We start from the raw sequence: 21,220 nt of genomic DNA on the forward strand, positions 1-21,220 counted from the left end.
TAAAATCTTGAAATGATCTCTGAACTACTCCATCCGTGACACTCCTGCCCATTGCTCAGGTCTCAGCGCAGGTACCGAACTCTAAGCGGAAGCTCAGAGGGGATAGGACGTTTCCTATTGCTGGTCTTAAACTATGGAATGACCTCCTGGTACACAGTAGACAACCCCTGTCCTTGTCCATTTTTTAAAAACGTGCCTAAAAATCTATTTTTATTCCTTGTCTTTTAACACAGCATGAGACAATGCTGTTGTTTTATTAGTGTCTTATTTGTCAATATTATTTGAAACTTCTACCCTGTGATAGATCTCGGGTTTCCTGTGCCCTCTCTACGCCATGGATTTCCTCTTCCTCAACTCGTCTGCGCTGTTCATCTCTCAGCGGCCCGTCAACGCCACGCCGTTGGAGCTCACGGTGTACGAGGGCTGCCACGACATGCCAGCCGTTCTCATCTGGTACATGGGCCTGCAGTTCATCAACATGTTCCTGGGCATCCCGGCCAACATCATGGTCCTGTGGCTCATCCGCAAGAACAAGGGCGACTCGTCCACGTCGGACATCTTCATCCTGCACTTGGCCGTTCTGGACGTGCTCTTCTGCCTCATCCCGCCGCTGGAGCTGGCCAACATCGTGTTCCTCACCACCAGCAGCACCTGGTACGTATTGCGCTTCTTCTACGGCATGAAGGACTCGTCGCCGCTCTTCCTCTCGTGCATCTGCTTGGACCGCTACGTGGCCGTCGTGCACCCCATCACCTTCACCGAGCTCAAGGACCGGCAACACCGGGCCGGCCTGGCCGCGCTGGTGTGGCTCGTCACGCTGGCCTACGCCGCCGCCAAGTCCGTGGGCCACATCGTCAACTTCGAGAAGGTCTTCACCACCATGATCCTGGCCGCCTTTGCCTTCATGGTGTTCTGCAACATCGCCATCCTGTGGGTGCTGCGCCAGTCCGGGCCCGGCCGGGATGAGATGCACCCAGTGAAGAAGCGAGCCTTCAAGATGGTGCTTATCATCCTCGCCATCATCGTCTTCAACTACTTCCCACCGGTGGCACTCTTCCCCTTCCAGCACTACTTCTCGCCTGACGTCTTCCGTTGTTACATCCACTACGTCGCCTTCGGTCTGATGGACTTCAGCAGTAGCATCCAGCCCATGCTCTACCTGTCTAAGGAGAAAGTGGCATGTCCCGGCTGCTGCCAGGCCAACACCACGCACCTCCGGTAGCTTCTACATTGGGAACGTAATTGAGAGACACAAGAGCCTTGGTCGTAATTGAGAGACACAAGAGCCTTGGTCTTTGATTGTCACGTAAAAATGAAAGATAGCCAACTAAGCGGTGTACACTTTTTGATTGCATCGACATACAAGTTTTAATTCAACATATATCTGTACTATTGTGTTCGTAGCACTGCATCTCACCAAGAGTTTAATATTTTGATTACGAGTCTAATATTTTGACTACCGCATTTATCGATATGAGAGCTCTTAGTGCGATGTAGGGCACAAACACATTTTTTCAATGAACACCTCTGTAAAAGTGGCAAATCAAAACTGACCGTTATCTTCTGTCTATCTACAGCTTTTGTATTGGATCTCATTAGATGATGCACCCAGTGTCGTGATTGGTGAGTGTATTGTGCATAGTTGGATAATTGAATGTTTTAAAAAAAAAATTAGTCTCGCTGCGAGGTCAAAGTTACAAAACTGATAATGTACTAGTCAAAATTCCAAAAGCAATATATGGAGAGCGTGGGCCAAAAGTAGGTACACTGTAAACTTTTCAAATTAATTTATTTAAGGAGGGATGGAACTGTATGAAAGGAGGGAAGGATGGACGGGAAGAAACAAGGATGTATGAAAGGAATGAAAGGAGGAAGGAAGGATGCAAGGATGGCATGAAAGGAAGGAAGGATAATGGATGGGAAGACGGAAGTACAGAAGGTAAAAAGGGTGGATGGATGTAAAGAAATAAAGATGTACGGTACGTAAGGAAGGAAATGAGGAAGGAAGGAAGGTAACAAGGATCTATGAAATGAAAGGACATGATAAAGGAGGAAGTACAGAAGGAACTAAAAGATGTATGAATAGGAGAAAGGATGGAAGAATAATAGATGAGGAAGGATGGAAAGAAATAAGGATGTATGAAAGGAAGAATGGAAAGAAGGAAGGATGTATGGAAGGAGGCATGAATGATAGAAGGAAACAAGGATGTATGAAATGGACAGGGGTAAGGAAGGATACAAGGATGTATGAAAGGAAAGTAAGATGATAGAAGGGAGGGAGCTAGCAAGGAAGGGAGGGACAATGGAAGAAAACAAGGAAGGAAGAATAGAAGGATGGGGTTAACTCACTTTTAGGGTCTCCACCTGTCAGCTCATCTACTATAGCACACCTGGCCTTGAAACCCTAATTTGAAACACAAACTACAAACTCTAACCCAGGCTAGAAACCCTAAACTTTACTTGAAAGCACATATTGAATTTACGGGATGAAACTGTTCAACAAATATAATTGCAACAGGTTTTTGGAAATACATGTTGAAATGAAAAAGCCTTCTCCCCAACCATTGTACTGTACAATAAATTCATGCCTTAAAAATATTGTCTCATTTTTGTGTAAAAATAATGATACAAATCACTCTTTTTGGCTTTAACCGTAAACAAAATTGGCGAAAACGTGATTTACAGGCGCGTTAAAGTGACGTCACATATACAAGAAGCTGGTTCTGCCTGTTCTGTCTCCATCCAGTGCAAAGCTCCAGCGCGCCCCCTGCAGGTCTTGACGGCGAACGTCCCGACTGTAGCCACGTCACACAGGCTAACATGTTTATGGTGCCGTTCACCATTATTCAAAAACACGCTGATAAGTCAGTGTTGTTCATATAGCAAAATTACGCCTCACCGTATCCTGTACGTACGTCGCCGGGCTCTACAGTACAACGTAGCCACGAAAGCCGACGGCTAAGCAAGGATGACCCCATAAATGCTAGGTAATGCTAATATTTTTAATCTCAATGCTAATCATGCTAATGATGCTGAGGCTAAGTGATGAAGTAAAGTCACTTTTGGAATGTACCTGTGTTGTCGCCTGCATCGTTATTGGTAACGCAATTGTATTAATTATATAATGTCAATGAATGTGATGCTAATGACGTGAGCAATGAAATGGAATATCGACGGTGGCGTAGTGTAAATGTTAGCTGAAATACCGAAAGTGGTCATCTTTGACGTAAACAAAAAAAATTAATTAACTCTCCGATAAATAGCCAGTTAGGCTAGTGAAATATTGCTTATGTAAAGGGGAGATATCTATCGATCTATCTATTTATCGATCTTAGAAAAAAGTGACAAATTCAAGAAGAAAAACGTATTTTGTCGGTATAAAAAGTCGTAATTTTACGAGAATAAATTTAGATTTTTCCAAGATGAAAAGTCAAAGTTTACAAAGGGAAGAAAATCATGTTTTAGTTAATAAAATGTTTTATTAAAATATATATATATATATATATATATATATATATATATATATGCCGCCTCGTGCCGCCTCCCCGCAAGTCATAAAAAATAAACACAGCCACCGGTGCGCTTTTGATTGCTTTATTGAACAAACGGTGGGAAAACAAAGATGAAATAAGCACATTCATACGCGAACTGCCGATGGCAACAACTCATGCAGCACAGCCAGCCAACTCTGCACTCTCATTCGTTGATGCTCGCATCACTCACCAGACCTGGCCTCACCTTTTAAAGCCATACACACTTAAAGTCACAGATACTACAGTGAAACATGAGGATGGTGAGGACAAATGGAGAATAATACCTGCACCTCACACACACACACACACACACACATACACATTGTTGTGTTGAATAATGCAAAATAAATTTTTATTCGAATAATTGATGGGATAATCGGTACAATACAAATTTCCAAAAATATTAAATAGCTGCAGCCTTAAACATAATAATTAAATTCATCAGAAATTATTTTATGGACTAAGTCTCACCACCCCCTCAGACTCCATTTTGAGAGACACAGTTCTAAAGGACCGTGAGACTACTTCCATTGTAGCTTTGTGTTCACTGAATCTGGACAGACACCTTCTGGTTTTGCCACATCAAGATTATTATTGGTGTTGTTTAAAGGAATGAAGCTGAGCCACTCCCCTTACCTGACCTGTGTGCGTGTGTTTTGTATAAATAATGTGTGTCTGTGTGTGTGCATGTGTGCCTTCAGGTCCTGTGGGCGTAGGCTGAACTTCTCATGTGTTTTTTCGCCTGAGTCATTTGCCAATCACAACGAGCCCTTTCTTTCTCTTTGCATCTTCCACCCTCCTCCTAACTCTTTCCTAATTTTTTCACGCCCCTGCCCCTCTCACAGCCATATTTGCAGCGGCGAAACGACCACACACACACACACACACACACACACACACACAGGTCTGATCTATCCACAAAGGAAACACCACACAGGGTCCACCTGCGAGCGACAACACCGGCTGACATGCCGCTTGATGCGAAGAGAGCGGCCGTGCAGCTGGTTTGTGGTGCCCAGCAGGTAACAGAGAAGAAGAAAAAAACAGAATGGTGATTTTGTGTTCTCGCTCTGTGAAAGCATGTAAGAAGCCATGTCTTTTTGTCTTCCCTCCTCCCACAAGATGAAAAGCTCACAAGCCGGCTGATCATATGATGCTGCTTTTACGAACCCGCAGGGTGGTAAGTCACGCTTTAACTAGTTAAAAAAAAATCCTCCTAATGAGATGTTTCCTGGCTATTGTTTATCTGATTACTACACAGGCAATAATAGTTTAGACTTTTATAGAAATTAGACACTTTCGTTTTAGCCACTCTTCCTCTTTTATTCCGACTTGTGTCTTTCAGTATGTTAAAATATTTGGACTTCTTGAATATTTATGTTAACAGCCATCCCAAGCTTCTTTTGGGCTGTAGTAACTTCCACAGCTTTCCGAACTTGTTCTCATGGTGAATTCTTGCCGGAAATATCACAATACACGACATGAATTGTACTTATTATAAGCAGTAGAGCAGTTTCTAATAATTATTTTTACCTCACATGCGACTAAATAAGATGACCAGAACATTAAAGGTCTCAGTATGACACATTGCAGGTCTACACCACTGCAACTACCATAAATTACATTCTTTTGTCACTGTTTTAATCAGAAAAAACAGATAGCGTGTCAATGCAATGTTAACCAAAAAACAACATGATATTCTAATACAGTCATACCTTGACCAATTTTTTTTTTTGCTTTGGGTTGCGAGCCAAAATTTAAGTTATGAGTGAGCTTCGGATATGCTGCCGCTTGATTGAACTAGGAGGGAAAAACAGCACAATTAAGGTACTGAAATGCTCTCGCATGTGGGTAAGAAGAGCCACAGGTGCCAATGACCACACAAATACAAAATGAGAACAAAAAAAATATTTTAAATGGGTGACTCTTAGCCACACACGATTGAGCACCACACATCTACTGACTTGCTGCCACATAAAAACTGTGACCTGTTATACTGTAGCATACTGTACTATTGTATTATATTTTTATTGAACCACAAAAACATGGCGCGATTGTCAAGGAAGAAGCAGACTCCTACAAAGACAGTAAATGGGCGATCCTAAAGGGGATATTTTCAGTGGCTGTTGGCAATGATCAATCGACCCATTCCCTGATAGAGCATTTTGACGACAGAGACTCTCCTTGCGCTGCTTTTTAGCCACAGACTACATATGAAATTGTAAATATAGATGTAATAATTAAAAATGTGCAGCAAAAAAAAAGGGGGGGGATTATGGGGGCTGGAACAGTTGAATGTGATTTCATTTCAATGGGGAAAATGTATTTTTTCTATGAGAAAATTAAGTTGCAGTAAACTAAAATATATGTGTAGTGTAATTTAGAAAATGTATTTTTTTCATTCCTCTCCAGTCAACATTAAGAAAGACAAACATGGAATATAACTACATTTAAAGTGCACCCACTTCTGTTTTTTTCCACTATTACCCTGGTGTAACATAATCACTAAGTGCACCCTGACAGGAAGTGAGAAATGAGCGCACACAGGAAACGCGGTCAAGGTTTCACCCGGATGTCGGTTGCGTGACGCTCGGAGGGGGGTAATAAGGGGAAGCTGCATGAGGAATGAAATTTAACGTCGGCAACAGAAGCTGCCTGTCGGTTTGTGGACGACCTTGGTGAGAGATGCCCTCGTTGCTGTGTTGACAACACGCGAGCCAGCGATCGTCGGCGCGCACGCCGTGGCGATAAGACGTTTAAAAACAAGACGCAGCCGGTTCGACTGCCAATCCGCAACATGTGCCACCGAATTGACTTTTATCTCCGTCGCTCACTCTGAGGTCAGATAACGCCATGAAATCCACCCCAATTTAAAAAACTAACTGATTTGAAACAAGAGCAGCACAGCCAGGCATGAGACATTGGGTTTTGTGGACAGGAGTTAAGCGGTTTTATAATTTTCCCTTTTTACACCACCAACATGGATTTGAATTTAAAAGGTAAAATCCGCATCTTTTAGAGGACGGTCCTGCTTCATGCAAGTGAGCCAGCCATGAGAGGTAAAGATATTTTAACTTGTACTCGCACAGACTCGTCGACCTTACTACTCCACATTGAAATTTAGAGCGTGACATCGACTAGTCGCTAATCATGAGGCAGAGTGCAGTAGATGTGCGCTGACTGACATTTTGCCACTTAAAGTGATTTAAATTGTCTTTTATTTCTAAATTGCCATTTTAGTAGGTGACACCAACGTGCCTGTTCTGCATAAAATAGGTTTATGTGCTGTCGATTGTCGTTGAATATAGATTTTTGCAAATATCCCCTCTTGTTAAATTATATATTTTTTAAATTATAGTACTGTACTAATAAGATATCAATGACGTCATCAGAGACTAGTCGACTCGTCTTTCATCACATTAGCATCAAATTTAAAAAAAGCTTAAGTCATGCAACCCCCGAGTGTGTATGTTGCCAATGGACACGTTCCAAAACACAAATACATCCCACCACCGTGTCGGCAACTTCACTGAGCAAAAGTGGAGCTTATCAGAGTGGCTCTCTCACACTGGATCTTCTGCCAGCCTAGCTTCCAAGTCATTGGCAGAGAAACTCAGTGTGGGCCATTGGTTGTCCAGAGACCCAACTATTTGTATAAACGCAATTAAGTCAATTTTCCACAGTATTTCCCCTTTAACATTCACAAAGTTTGGCATCTGTTCTAGGAATTACAGCCATTTTATGCAGATGACCTCTTAGTTTGAAGGGCTTAACAATAGTGACATCATCTCATATTTCTGTCGTCCTCTTTGAAAGCAGACTGATTATCTATTTGTTTCATCAAAACAAGACATTTGTAAAGATTTGCTTTTACTTTAGAAAACAATGAACAACATTTTTGCCTATTTTCCAACGTTATGGATTAAACCAGTAACTGAATCATAATCAATTTATGTTTGTGCATTTTCTGCACGAATAATTTTAAATCATGTCATGAGTTTGAATAAAGGTCTCTGGATAAAAATTATTATTATTATATTTTAAAAATCAGATTCTTCGATTAATCGTAAAAATAATCGACAGATTAATCGATTATTAAAATAATTGCTAGTTGCATCCTTAAAGTAAAGTACAGATGCCTGAAAAAGCTACTTAAGTACAACAACAAAAAATATTTGGACTTGTTGATTTCCCACCACTATCAGGCAGTCATCATATTAAAAATATGATTATATTTAGTATTTACAAGAATGGAGTTCAGTCACATCTTGATTGTTTTATTCCATAGTGGTGTATAATAGCAACAATTAGTTCCAAATACTTGTGGACTCTTAAGTGAATTAGTATCAGTTTTGCTTAATGTGTGCTTCCCTTAGTTATGCAACCCCTGCCAGTCACATGAATAGCAACAATACAGAGCCACTGTTTATTTCCTCATCAACAACATTGTGAATAGACCAATTTGTCTGTTCGGTAAAGACGTCAATGAACCTTTCTAACCGAATTGTTGGTTAATGCAACATCTAGCATGTGTCACATGTTCTCTTTGGCAGATCTGTGAGTGGCATATCTCTACTTTCTAAGAAGAGGTGAACTGTGGGGTGTGGGGAGAGACGCTGATGGAGGAGGACTGTCTGGGATCTCCTCACTTGGATTTGAGTGATTCGGGCCCTTGGCGGAGCCATGATCATCAGCAGTTGAACGGAGAGGCGAAGGGTGAGATAAAGAAGATAATATGGCTGACACGACCGGTGAGCTGCAACACTGTCGCGGCCGCGCTCTCCTTCGCCACAGCGCAGTGGGACATTCCTGACGCTAACGCCGCCGCGAAGAGGCCGACTTTTACAACCGACTGCGACTCTGTGGGCAATATTTCATCGCTGCGCGAACCTTTTCATGGTGATGAAGTGGAGCACAGAGAGGAACAATATGGCTTTGACTCATCAGTGAACTCGACGGGAAATGACTTCAAGGTAGTTTCTTAACGCTCTCTCAATCCGTACCATTTTGTACATAAAATTTAATCTAACATCTGTATAAAAAAATGAAAGATAAAGGTCGAGAAGAAGTTTACATTTTTTTTCGATAATAATGCTCAATTTTGGTGGACACTGTCACAGGAACATAGTGTCCCGATTGGAAGAAAAACATCAACAGGGTGGGGTGGGCGTGCCCCGTCTCCCCCTCTGCTAAAAGCGATCTGTGCGAGCCGTGGCCTGGCGGTTGGGGAACACTGCCATGCCCTTTAAAGGCACACATCCAACAGCAGTTACGCTTTATAACACCAGTTTATCTCGTTATATTCTCTTTTATTATGTTTTGATACAATACAGTGCTATTTTTCTTCTTTGTTTTTTGGGCAGGCTGGAAGGCAGGCAGGGTATCAATGGGAAAATTGATTAGAAATATGAGCAAATCGAGGTACAAGTTTGCTCAGGGAACAACGTCAACTCCACGGTTATTTGAAAGACATTTGAAGACTTTCATTTGAGCTGACCTTTTTCCTTAGAACCTGTGGGAGAGATGATTATTTGTTCCCCTGCCAAATTGTAAGTTTGCTCACTTGCAAAGAAATCAACGGTACCTAATTTTTATGGTTGCTTATTGATTATGGTGATAGATGGAATATCAGTGAAAAATGCGTTAAAAAAAACCCAAAAAACACTATAAAAGTTATGAAATGTTGTCCATTTTATTGAGTGAAATAAGTATTTGATCTCCAAGAACTATGAGCTACTACTACTGTATTCTCACGACCATTGGGCGCACCGTATTAAAAGGCGCAGTCTCGGTTACGGGGTCTATTTCTGTATTTAACATACACATAAGGCGCACTGTATTATTGGGCGCAAGCATGGTGAAACATACGCTAGCCTAAAACATACGGTAGCATGCGTGCAGGCTAAAACAATGTTTTAAAAAGGCAGCGGGAGCAAAACTGAGTTCGGTTGTACTTTATTGAAGTATTTAACAATGTACTCACGTTATTTTTTGATCAATCCTCATCCAAAAATCCATCAAAGTCCTCATCTTCTGTATCCGAAATGAACAGCTGGGCAAGTTCTCCATCAAACACGGCAGGTTCGAGACGGTCTCGTTGCCGTGCGAAAGCTCGAACAAGCATCCACAATCCATTCACAAATTGTGGCGTAACTCGCCCGGCGCTGCCTCCTAGTCTTAGTAAAGATGTGTTCACCATCTGTCATCTATGGCTCCCACGCCGCTCGCTTCACTTTGAACGCACTGTTTATACGGATGTCCAGCGTTTCGTCAAACCTCCCGGAATGATGGCAAGCCCGGAGTTATTGCACTCAGTCGCATGGTGACTTGAGAAGATTCTCCCGGTTGTTCTTTGCTCGTTAATCCATTGCTCAAGTTGGTCTTCCAACTCGGGCCACCTCGCCTTGTTTCCACGTTTTGTTTTTCTTTTTTTCCCGCGGAAACTCATCTTCGTCTTCTTGACTTGGCGAAGCTCGTTTTCCTGCTTCCTCCACTTGCGAACCATGGATTCGTTGGTCTTGAATTCTCTCCCGGCTGCTCGATTCCCATGTTCCTCTGCATGACTGATAGCTTGCAGTTTAAACTGTGCTTCGTAAGCGTGTCTCTTCGTTGGTGACATTTTTGGGGGTCCTTAGCCAAACCGATGTTGTTTTGCACAATGCACACCCCAGAAATGCTCCCAGTCAGTCAAGCGGTAAAAAAAAAAAAAAACGGCGTGGGGGCGTGGCTTTAGCATGCTACTTCATGCACCCTCCCCTGTCCTCGGCCAGGTCCTTTTCCTCTATGTAAGCAGCGTGTCGACAGGAAATACTCAAAACAAAAAAAAAGTCAAGCGGAGCGCTCATCACACAACAACATTTACAGATGTTGGAACTCGGTGCACACATAAGGCGCGCCGCATTATAAGGCGCCCCGTCCATTTTGGAGAAAATTTAAGACTTAAGTGCGCCTTATGGTCGTGAAAATACGGTACTTCTAGTTGGTGCTTCTTCTTTAAGCTTCTCCTTTGTTGCCGTGCAGTTTGTTTTGGGTCATTGTCTTGGTGGAAGACCAATCCATAACCAATCTTCAGTGTTCTTGTTGAGAAAACCAAGATTTCATCCAAGATTTCACAGTACAATTGTAACCAACACATTAATACACATTTTAGTATGATGCAGTATAAACTCCAAGCATGATAAACTACATATTGTTAAATCAATATTCAGTTCCTCTCAGACAAAACAGCATTATTACCCAGCTCTGTAGGTGTACAGTGAGTGGTATTAAGTGCAGAGTGCAGATTAAGTGAGAGAGATTATTTGCATCACCACCTCAGTTGTTGCCCATTCATTATGCAGATGTCGAGGTAGTTTTGTCGTGGGATGAATGTAGCGGAAAGAGCCCGATTTGCCACGTCTCATATTGCATCTGCAGTCACGTTGTGCATGATCGATGACCCGTGTTGCAATTTTTAGCCATGTGATGCCGCAGAGGGACAAGGGCCGACGACACAACAAAGGGAACATTCAGCGCATCAGCTCTTAGACGGTACGCATCATGCAAAGGCTCATTTACATGCGAAAAGTATAAATCATACGTCTCTATTACCTGTTGGGTGCAACATGAAAGAGTGATTTGCATCCCTCTCTGACACAGCGGTCACGTTCGAGTCAGACTCAGAGGAAGAGGACCACGTCATGTCTGATGCGGGTAATACCACTGTGGATTTACGTCCAGAAGAACCACGGGAGGAGAAGGATGTGCCGATGACGGGACGCAGCGACTCAGCGGGAGCCCAAACTTCATTTCAAAATCCAAAGATGGCGGATGGGAAGCAAGTGGGGATTGGAAGCAACATGTCATATCCCAATGAATGCGTCTCTAACCCTGCGTGAGTATTTAATCGTTATCTCCAGCTTTGCCTGTATTTGTAGGAGGGCTGGGCAATATTGCCTTAGAAGAAAATATATATTTCTTTCCCCCACAATGACAAGGACAATATTTAAAACAAGTTTTGCTTACCTCCTTTTTTGGATTTTCTTTCGTTCTCCTGGTACCAAACAGGCTTTGAAACAGTTTTAACAGAAATAATTGAATGTCTTTTGTTGTATTTGGAGATTATATGAAAAGGGTTGTTGTAAAGGTCAGGTAAGGTGACCATGGCAAATTATGTGTTGGCTTTGATGAGCATACTGAGGGTCAAAAGTATCCACCGTTGATAAATTATTGCTTTTGTACCGTACAAATGGGGATCGTGTCATTGGCAATGTTAAGCCAAAGAGTCGTGAACACGAATATGGTTCCGCTCATGTTTTCTCTTTCTTGCTGGAAATAAAAGTCGCTTTTGAAAAATAAAAGTTGAAGGGTCACAAAGTCGCTAAATATAGCCACCAAATCGCGAACTTGGCAACAAAGTAGCTCCTCTTTTTTCGCAGCCATGTTGTTGGTGCAAGCAGTCAGAGAGGTTGCGCTTTGAACTACGGAAGCCACCCCAAAAATATTTCCCCCACAAAATCGTCCTGAACAATGTATTTGACTTACCGTAATGAGCTATAAAACTGAATAATCGCCCTTCCCTAATTTGTAGGTTGATTTACTTATATGTTTGTCACACTATGATGCCTTTTATGATGATTACATGTGGTCTGTACTTTTTAGGAAGGCAACCGCACAGTCAAAACAAACCTTAAAGGTACTTGCTGCAGGAACCCCAAGTGAAAAGGTTCCAGCAGCTGATGATGCAGAAAGGGAACCACAAAAGTTCTCCCAGGACAACGGGCTGCCCTCGAAACATGAAGACTCAGTCCATTTGGGACAGCCTCAACATTCAAAAGGATCACACGCCTCAATCCAGCCTGCGGACTCTGCTGTTGAAGAGCGGAAGGTCGAGACCGAGCCATCGCGCCAGAACCAAACGTCCCAGCGTGCCACTTCCTTGGTACTCGAAGTTTCCAATCGAGCTCGAATGTCAAACGAGGTTCAGGACGTTGCAAGCGCCCTCAACGGATCTGGAGCGGTACTAGTGCCGAAGAGAGAGCCAAGCAGAATCGCAGAGTCGGCAACTCCTCACATGAATGGAGGCGATATGGATAGGGAGAAGGTGTGTCAACTCGCTGTGCGGCTCTTTATGTTGGATGGGATCCAGCGCGTAGATGTGGTCAAGCACCTTGACAAAGAGTAAGAAGATATACATAACATTCTCACTGTAGGGGTTCCACTGGGGGTTCTACAGTATTATCAACTGAGCATTATGTAATACAATGAACCCCTTTTTATTGCGGGAAGTCCGATGAGCAAGAAGTGAAAATCTGTGATTTAGAGAAACATTGTAAACAAAATGTATTTGAAACATAAAGGTATACAACATACTAGTGTACAGTATTGAAAAGTGCTGTGTTATGGAGTTCCATAGCCATAGTTATGTTGAGAGTTGACGCCATCCTTCTTGTCTTGAGACAGTGAGACTCCTTAAATAGTAATCATTTTATGTACATAATTGAATTTCTACTGCATTTGAATTATATAGTTTTACATGTAATATTTGCGTTTTCAATACTGTACAGTATATTTACGTAAAAGGCTATAAAACCCCATTAAAATTATGTAGTATTTTTTTGTTTTCCATAGTAGTATTTTGGTTAATACATGGGACCAGCTAGAATGAAGTAGTTTACTTAGCGGCGTAAGACTACGTGGTCACACAGCACAATTTTACTTACTGTTTTTTTTGTTTTATTTTATGGCTGAGAAGTGTTTTTGAGGATAAGCAGTACAGAAAATTGATGGATGCATATTGTCTGTATGACCTTTCTACTCTGTTAGTGTAGGTTAGTGATAGCATTTGTTGAATTCTGACTAGTGTACAAATTTGGGTTACGTCGCCGCTGTTGCAAAGGAAATATGTCCGAAACCGAGGACCCCCTGTTGCAACGGAAATATGTCCGAAACCGAGGACCCCCTGTTATCTGCATAGGGAAGTTTGCTTTATCTGTAACTATTTCCACAACATGCCAACCTTTTTGTATTGACAACACATGAAGTCATTGCTCGTGTATCTCTGTAGCACCGCCTTCAGCCGTGCTGTTGGGGAGGAGTACCTCAGGTTCTTTGAGTTCACCGGTCAAACTCTGGATCAAGCTCTGAGGTGAGCATTCCGAAGGCAGAGCAAGCGTCACAAAAGCCTGCTAAATATGTTTGTATTTCCCTTTTGCATCTCTCAGGTCTTTTCTTAAAGTGGTCATCCTGCTGGGAGAGACGCAGGAGCGCGAGCGGGTGCTGCAGCATTTCGCCGGCCGCTTCCATCAGTGCAACCCGGACTCCTTCTCCTCACCAGGTGAGCAGCGATCTCGTTTCCTCACGGGCCTAACCCCGCATACCCGACACAAACTCAAATGTCTCACTTTTGACCCTCTAGGGGCTGTGCTGGCTATCACGTGCGCTCTGATGCTCCTCAACACGGACCTGCACGGACAGGTGGGCAGCACGCTCGAGCTGATCGGCTCCTGAACTGTGCTCGCTGTCAATCAATTGTACTCGTGTTTTAACAGAACGTAGGGAAAGCCATGTCCTCGTCCAAGTTTGTGTCCAACTTGGACGGCATGAACGACGCAGAAAACTTTAACAAAGATCTGCTGAAAGTAAGAAGCCTCTCTCGAAACCCTTTTAGAACTGAACAATATGAAATTGTTAATGGTTTTTAAATGTACCTTATAGTGTCTTTACAACGCCATTAAGAGCGAGCCGCTGCAATGGGCTGTGTGAGTACCGTACTTGTCATCATTCTTCCCATCATGTCAGTGTTAATTTTGACAGCACTTATTAATTTAGTTTTTGTCATAGTTATTTGCCTAAAATGCTTAGTTTTACTCCTAAATTGAGTTGGCTCAATTGTTTTAGTCAAAGAAATTTCTTAACATCGAAGTCGACTATACCTACAGTAAATTTAGTCAACTAAAACAAGTGATTCTACGTGTAGTACTAGTACCTACCGCTACTACCTATGCAAAACATTCAATGAATGAAATGTTCAATCTGTGCATGTTACAGTGCCTTAAACTTTATTTTAATCCTGTACAGTACATTTATTTGTTAAGTACAGATCAGTTTAATTTACCTAGTAAAATACATGTGCATTTCATTTTTTTGAGCTGTTTGTTTTCAAGTCACTGATGGTGTAGTGGTACACTCGCCTGACTTTGGTCTGGGCAGAATGGGATCAGTTCCCACTCAGTGATGGTGTGAATGTGAGTCCGAATGGTTGTCCGTGTCTATATGCGCCCAGCGACTTTCCCAATAGTAAAATTAAAACCTGTACTGAAATAATGATTCAATTAAAATGAATTGCACATAACAGTTAAATTAAAAACAAATATATCTAAACGCTTGAAAACAAACAACCATCCAGCCATCCATCCGTCCATTGTCAACTCCGCTTATCCTGGTTAGGGTCGTAGGGTCCTGGAGCCTTTCCCAGCTGACTTCGGGCGAAAGGTGGACTACAACCTGAACTGGTCGCCAGCCAATCGCATGGCACATACAAACAAACAAACAACCATTCGCATTCAAGTTCACACCTACAGGCAATTTAGAGTTGTCAGTTAACCTACCATGCATGTTTTTGGGATGTGGGAGGAAACCGGAGTGCCCGGAGAAAACCCACGCAGGCACGGGGAGAACATGCAAACTCCACACAGGTGGGGCTGGGGATTGAACCCCAGTCCTCAGAACTGTGAGGCAGACGCTCTAACCAGTCGGTCACCGTGCCGCGTAAATATACTTTTTAGGAGTGAAACATCTGCCTCATTCTTTATGAACACAACCTACGCTACAATATTATAATGTAGGTCATTTTGGAGGAAGGACTAATTTTTTTAAGTCGTACTTGTGTATGTAATATATGTAACATAGAGTATGTTGTTTAGAATTGAAATGTTGTTCATTTTACTTAATATATTTTAATTATTTATAAATCAATTAACATGTTTAATGTGACGTGTGTAATTAAAAAATAAATACATTTTAATAAAATAATTAATAATCAGTAAATACATTTGAAATAAACAATTTTAGGGGGGAAAGAGCGGTTTAGAGAATGGCTGGATGGATAAATCAATGCAACAAATATTACAGGACTGTTTTTAATGTAAATGTTCTGAGGCCTGGATTAAACCGAGCTGGCCAGATGCCATTTTTTTTACACTTGGATAAAATGAACTATCATTAATATTAATATTATTATTATATCTATGATATCATTTATGAAATTATAATAGTTTGGAACGCAATCACTTTTATTTTGGTTACCTGACAGAGCACAACAACAAAATTCTAAAGTAGACCTGCATTCAAAAGTCAATTACAAATTTTACTGATTTGAACTGAAATCCTGAAAAGCACTCAAAGCACCTTAATCTTAATAAATAACACAAATGTGCTCTTTCTGTTTACAACACCAATAAACAAACTGCATAGCCCCAGAAATCGTCCCACCTTCACACATGGCAAAAGCAGTTGTGATTGGATATAGTCGTAGCTTGTCCCCCCTTCAACAAGTTTCCATTTCCATCTAACATTACATTTGTTTTTATGAGTTTTTGTCTCGTTTGCATCAGGGAAAATAAGTTGCCGAAAACTGTGACAAAAATGCTTCCTCAATGAAATGAACACTGCATCACATCTTCAACTGGCGACTCTCCAACGCTTATGAAACAGTGCCGAGGAGGAGCTGACCTCGGCATTGATGGAAGAGGTGAACGCGCCACTGCGCTCCAAAAGCAACCCGTTCCAGGACGTCCCCCACGACAAGGCGGCCCCTGTGGTCAAGCAGGGCTTCATCCAGAGGAAGCTCTACGCCGACATTGATGGGAAGCGCAGTAAGTGATACGCAAAGTGCCCTACTAACCCACTTTGAGCCACTTTAACACCATTTGAATAGAAATGTCTTTTCGCATGTTTAATTAGTGACTCGTTGCGAATGTCTTTGTCAGCTCCTTGGGGGAAGAGGCGCTGGAAAACCTTCTATGGTGTGCTGAAGGGAATGGTCTTTTACTTGCAGAAGGTTGGTAATGTTAATGTTGTTAATTATGCCTAATGTATATTATAGGTCTGAAAGATTAACTCGAATAATTTAATTTAAAAAAAATGGCAACAAAAAATCTCTTCCTCGAAGCTTTGCAGGGATCATTTTTCCACATTGAATAATGTAATGCTGACTCAGGCACCATTCTATATACAAAAAGTGGTACGATAGTGGCGAGCCAGGAGAAAAGACTCCCATGTCACTCACCAGGCCCCACCTTTTAAATCCACACATACTCAAACATGATAGTGTAGAATGTGAGGATGGCGGCCCAAGTAGACAATAATCATACCTCCACCTAAAGTGCCCATTTTGGATGATTGGTAGAATTAAAATAAAAATACTTGTGCCCTGCAATTGGCTGGTGACCAGTTCACGGTGTACCCCGCCTCTCGGTCAAAGATAGCTGGGATAGGCTCTAGCGCACGCCTGTGATCCTAATTGAGTATATGCGGTACAGAAAATGGATGGCAGTTCACTGCATTCTACTGAGAGCTATTTGTAATACACAATGAACCCCCGTCACAATCACGGGAGTCCGATTCGCCATCATAATTATTGAACACGGTACGTTTTAACATTTACGATGTTTAGCCCGACTGTTTTTCAAACAGATCAGTGAGGAAAAAACATTCTTATCACATTCATCAAGATAATCTTTCAGAGTTATCCGACAGTCGGGCCTTTGCTGGGTTTCATCGGAAAGGAAGAAAATGCTCAACCTCCATTATCGGTGTGTGTGTACCCTGCTTTTAGTGATCCACCTGCACATATATTTGTGTCTGTCAGGATCACAGCAGGAGGGAACAGCAGACCAATGAGGAGGTGGTGAGCGTCCATCACTCGCTGGCCGAGCCGGCGGCCGACTACACCAAGAAGCCGCACGTCTTCCGTTTGCAGACTGCTGACTGGAGAGTTTTCCTATTCCAAGCATCGTAGGTTTGGCAGGAATTTGGCATTGTGCATCTTTGTTCCGTGAACACCAGTCAGCGATGTTTCCTTTTTGTCTCAGATCCAAAATGGAGATGACCTCGTGGATCAGCCGCATCAACTTGGTGTCGGCTCTTCATTCCTCCCCTCCGTTCCCCGCCGCCGTCGGCTCCCAGCGGAGGTTCTGTCGACCCATACTGCCTGCCTCGCAGTCTGCTCACACTCTGGTTTGTTTTGGTGTTACTAACCTCAATCAAAGTGTGTTAATGTATCAACTACGGTTGGGAAATTAATAAATTTTAGTGATTAATTTGTTTATTTGGCAGGACTTTTTTTTTTTTAAATCGTTTTTTTTTTTCAGTGGGTTCCATAGTTCAAAGCGCATCCCTGCTGATTTGCACTGATACCACGATCAACATGGCTGCGAGCAGAGTGGAACTAGATTACAGTAGTCATTTTGCAACTGCTTAAAAAAAATGCAAATTTTGTTTTAAAAAGGAACCTCTAAGAAACATACAACAAGGCGAACAAAGACGACGTGCCCATTTATACGTTGCATAAGCAGATATTTATCGATGTTTTAGAAACCCTTGTGCTTCCAGTAAGAATAGGGCATAGAGCAGACACATGAACCTGCTGAGGCATGAAGTTTGACGACTCATTTTATGATGTTAAATAGTTGTTGAATATTTAAAATGAAATGTATTAATAATCGTGTTTGCATAAATTTGTTAAATGTTGGCAGTTGTTTTGAGGAAGCATGATTGAGCAAGGACCATCTCATTATTTGATTATGTTTTGTTTCATGATTGTGCTATTCTGATATTCCTTAGAGTTTACATTTAAAAAGTGTTGTTTTGCCTGATCATTTTTGATTGAGGTTAATGCTGTAAGAAGAAACTTGCTGGAAATGGGAGAAATGAAGCAAATACCAAAAGAGAAAAAAAACTCATGGAATAATGGCATCGTCATTTGCTTTTTCTATAAGCAGAGGGGAAAAAAATCGATTAAAATCGAAAATAATTTTTTTGTGATAAAAGCCATATGGTATGACCATCCCTGGTACCAACACTCATTGTGCTTCGTGTGCAGGAGCGCCAGCTACAGTCTCACGCCGGAATGCTGGAGTCCTTCAAGACGGACCTGTCGCACCTTCAGCAGAACCCACCAGAGGGCAAAAAGGCTCGAGGCAAGGAGATGGAGGAGCACCGCACCAGGGCCGAGTACCTGCAGCATGAGGTGGTAGCACCAGGCGGCCACGATTGAGAAGCGAAGTGGCGGTTCTTAACTATCAGTGACATTTCATCTGGTGCCCGCAGATATGTCGCTACGAGAGCTACACGCGAGTGCTGGAGGCCTGGAAGAGCGTCGAGAAGACGGGCGACGGCACTCTGATAGCCGCCGTCCTCTGCTCGTTCGACAAAGCCATGTGCGCTTCGCCGGTGGCCGAGGAAGGAGAGGAAGACGCGGACGAAGGCCGCCTGACAAAGTCCCACTCCAGCCCCTCCCTGGACCTGGATATGGCGCCGCAGTGCGCTCACAAAATCAGACGCAACGTCTCCGAAAGATGGACTTACCGGAGAACCGCGCCTCGGTTGAATAAGGACGCATGACAGCAAGATGGAAAATTTAGTGACAATTGTTTATTCTGGTACAAACTGAAACCCGACCACTCGTATCCTTTTTTTTTTTTTTTTTACCTCGTGCACTTTGACAAAAAATTACCTCAGGGATTCCCAAACTCAAAGAACCTGATTCATTTGTTTAGCGACCAAAAATGTGTGGACCTGATTGATTGATTTATGCTGTGTCGTAGTAGTCCAAATGGGCCTACCTGGTTTGTGACCACTTGGTGGTGCTGTAGTTAAAGCGGACGAGGTTGTTATGAATGCACTTTTGTTTAGAATCTGTTCTTTATTTTCTGTGTAACAGTCCGTGTCGTTTTTATGATAGCCTTGTTCATATGAAGGGTTCATCTGTAATGTTTTCAATGTGTCCAGTGCTGGAGATGTTTTTGTTGTTGTTTTTTTTTGTTTTTTTAAAATACATTGAAATATTCATTTTGCTACCAGACAAATAATTTTTGTAATATTTTGTGTTAGAATATCTGCGAGAGAAGACTCCCACGTAACGTGTCAAAGAAATGCAATGAAGGACTGATTTTCTTTTCCCACCAATAATTTTTCACCAATTAAAAATGTTTATGTGATACCTTCAAAACAATCGTTTTTTCTGTGTACATTTGCTAGTCATTCAAACAAGGCTAAACACTATGGTATTTAAACATTAATTGTTAACAACTTGAAATTTGCTTTTCATGTGGTGTCGAAATCTGGATACTGCTTCGGACAGTACTTGGGAGTTTGGATCTTTGCAGGTCTACCAAATATATTGTCCGGTGAGTGTATTTCTAATGAGTATGAACACCACAAACTGTAGCGTAACCTGTGTGTTTCTGTCTTTTTTCAGGACGAGACAGAGTGAGCTCCACCTTGCAAGGGTAAGCGCCCACCTCGCACCCCTTCGTTTACTTTGATGGGATTCTCCACGTCAGACAGGTTGTCCATGTTTCCACTACCATAGTTGAACAGCGGTTCTCAAGTGTGGTACATGAAAGACTCACTGAATAGAAATACAATTTACAATATTTAAAAGATGAAATACAATCGAGCATATTAGAATGAAGCTTATAGCTTTGCATTCAGCCTAACTTCCCCCCCCCCCCCAATTTTTAAAAATGTTTTTTTGTTTTTTCAATTTTGGGGTGGAAACAAACCCCCGAAAATGCTTATTGGTGGTTTATCCCCGCTTAGTGAATAATGTTTTGAGTTTAATAAAAAACAAATCAATTATTAGTGTCAATTATCCACGGCTTTTCTCTATTCAGGGTCTGGCCCAGTCTCAATCTCCCGTGAATAGCGGGGATCCACTGTACAGTACTTTAAAAAATGTATTTTATTTGATTGTTTAACCTTTTATGTACAGTATATTTTTAAAGCACGGTTCAGGTGTATTAAACTGAGGTACAGTACATTTGCATTTGAGCATGTGAGCTTTTTGTTTTTAAACATTTTAGGTAAAGGTTTTAACTTTTATCTGCAATGCCTTTTAATTGAATCGTCTTAAGTACACTTTTTATTCTTTTCCTATATTTAGGCACACTGTTAATGTTCAAACCGTACGTAATCTTACAGTGACTTGCAATAATGTTAAATAGAATTCTCAGGAATACAACAACCATCTGGTTTTTGATGAGTTGAGGATACTTACTGCCTACTATGTTAGTGTATTTTAATGGTTTTCATTATGGTGGTACTCGGAGAGCCAAGTATTTTTTTTGATGTGGTACTTGGTGTTAAAAGTTTGACAACCCTTGAACTAGAGCATTGTTAGACTTGTAAAGACAGAAATGTAGCATTCATGTAATCATTAAAATGCACATTTCTACCTATTATAGTGTCCAGTAATCTGTGTGTTTTGCATAGTTTTGTTTCATAATGTTACTTTATTTTCCTGCTGCAAGTAAGACCAAAGAGTGAGAAGTCAAGTACAATCCTACTAATGCGTTGTTGATCTGTAAATGTGTTAATGATTGATTTTTGAAGGGTAAAACTGTTTTTTTTTTTCTTTTTTTCTTCCTATGAAACAGTCCTTGGTCTGTTAGTGTGTGCGCGCACAGGCCCATTTTGTTCCCTTT

At 41.8% G+C, this 21,220-nt stretch overlaps 2 protein-coding genes across 4 annotated transcripts; both read left to right on the forward strand.

The window, feature by feature from the left end:
• The first annotated feature begins 334 nt into the window (after positions 1 to 334).
• Positions 335 to 1,301, forward strand: LOC133414136 (proteinase-activated receptor 3). The gene has a single exon (XM_061699282.1). It carries the CDS (start codon positions 335 to 337, stop codon positions 1,220 to 1,222), a length of 888 nt encoding a protein of 295 aa, XP_061555266.1. The 3' UTR covers positions 1,223 to 1,301.
• Positions 1,302 to 2,779: 1,478 nt separating this feature from the next.
• Positions 2,780 to 19,746, forward strand: LOC133413400 (PH and SEC7 domain-containing protein 1). 3 transcript variants are annotated; one of them, XM_061697723.1, is made up of 18 exons: positions 2,780 to 2,987; positions 4,379 to 4,555; positions 4,656 to 4,713; positions 8,087 to 8,506; positions 10,991 to 11,063; positions 11,172 to 11,406; positions 12,174 to 12,692; positions 13,579 to 13,659; positions 13,736 to 13,848; positions 13,930 to 13,988; positions 14,063 to 14,152; positions 14,229 to 14,272; positions 16,227 to 16,387; positions 16,502 to 16,572; positions 17,383 to 17,528; positions 17,606 to 17,750; positions 18,616 to 18,762; positions 18,843 to 19,746. In XM_061697723.1, exons 4-18 carry the CDS (start codon positions 8,153 to 8,155, stop codon positions 19,134 to 19,136), a joined length of 2,532 nt encoding a protein of 843 aa, XP_061553707.1. In that variant the 5' UTR covers positions 2,780 to 2,987; positions 4,379 to 4,555; positions 4,656 to 4,713; positions 8,087 to 8,152; the 3' UTR covers positions 19,137 to 19,746. The 3 variants fall into 3 exon arrangements, with proteins under 3 accessions (XP_061553707.1, XP_061553709.1, XP_061553708.1); XM_061697725.1 differs by lacking the exons at positions 2,780 to 2,987; positions 4,379 to 4,555; positions 4,656 to 4,713 and adding an exon at positions 5,852 to 6,373; XM_061697724.1 differs by lacking the exons at positions 2,780 to 2,987; positions 4,379 to 4,555; positions 4,656 to 4,713 and adding an exon at positions 6,382 to 6,592.
• Positions 19,747 to 21,220: the final 1,474 nt, after the last annotated feature.

Source organism: Phycodurus eques, chromosome 15 (genome assembly GCF_024500275.1).
Source record: "Phycodurus eques isolate BA_2022a chromosome 15, UOR_Pequ_1.1, whole genome shotgun sequence".
NCBI lineage: Eukaryota > Metazoa > Chordata > Actinopteri > Syngnathiformes > Syngnathidae > Phycodurus > Phycodurus eques.

Coding starts and splice junctions, on each gene's coding strand:
- LOC133414136 (XM_061699282.1), top strand. CDS start 335: ATGGATTTCCTCTTCCTCAACTCGTCTGCGCTGTTCATCTCTCAGCGG.
- LOC133413400 (XM_061697723.1), top strand. CDS start 8,153: ATGGAGGAGGACTGTCTGGGATCTCCTCACTTGGATTTGAGTGATTCG. Junction 13,849..13,929: donor GGACTCCTTCTCCTCACCAG/GTGAGCAGCGAT, acceptor TTGACCCTCTAG/GGGCTGTGCTGGCTATCACG. Junction 18,763..18,842: donor CCGAGTACCTGCAGCATGAG/GTGGTAGCACCA, acceptor TGGTGCCCGCAG/ATATGTCGCTACGAGAGCTA.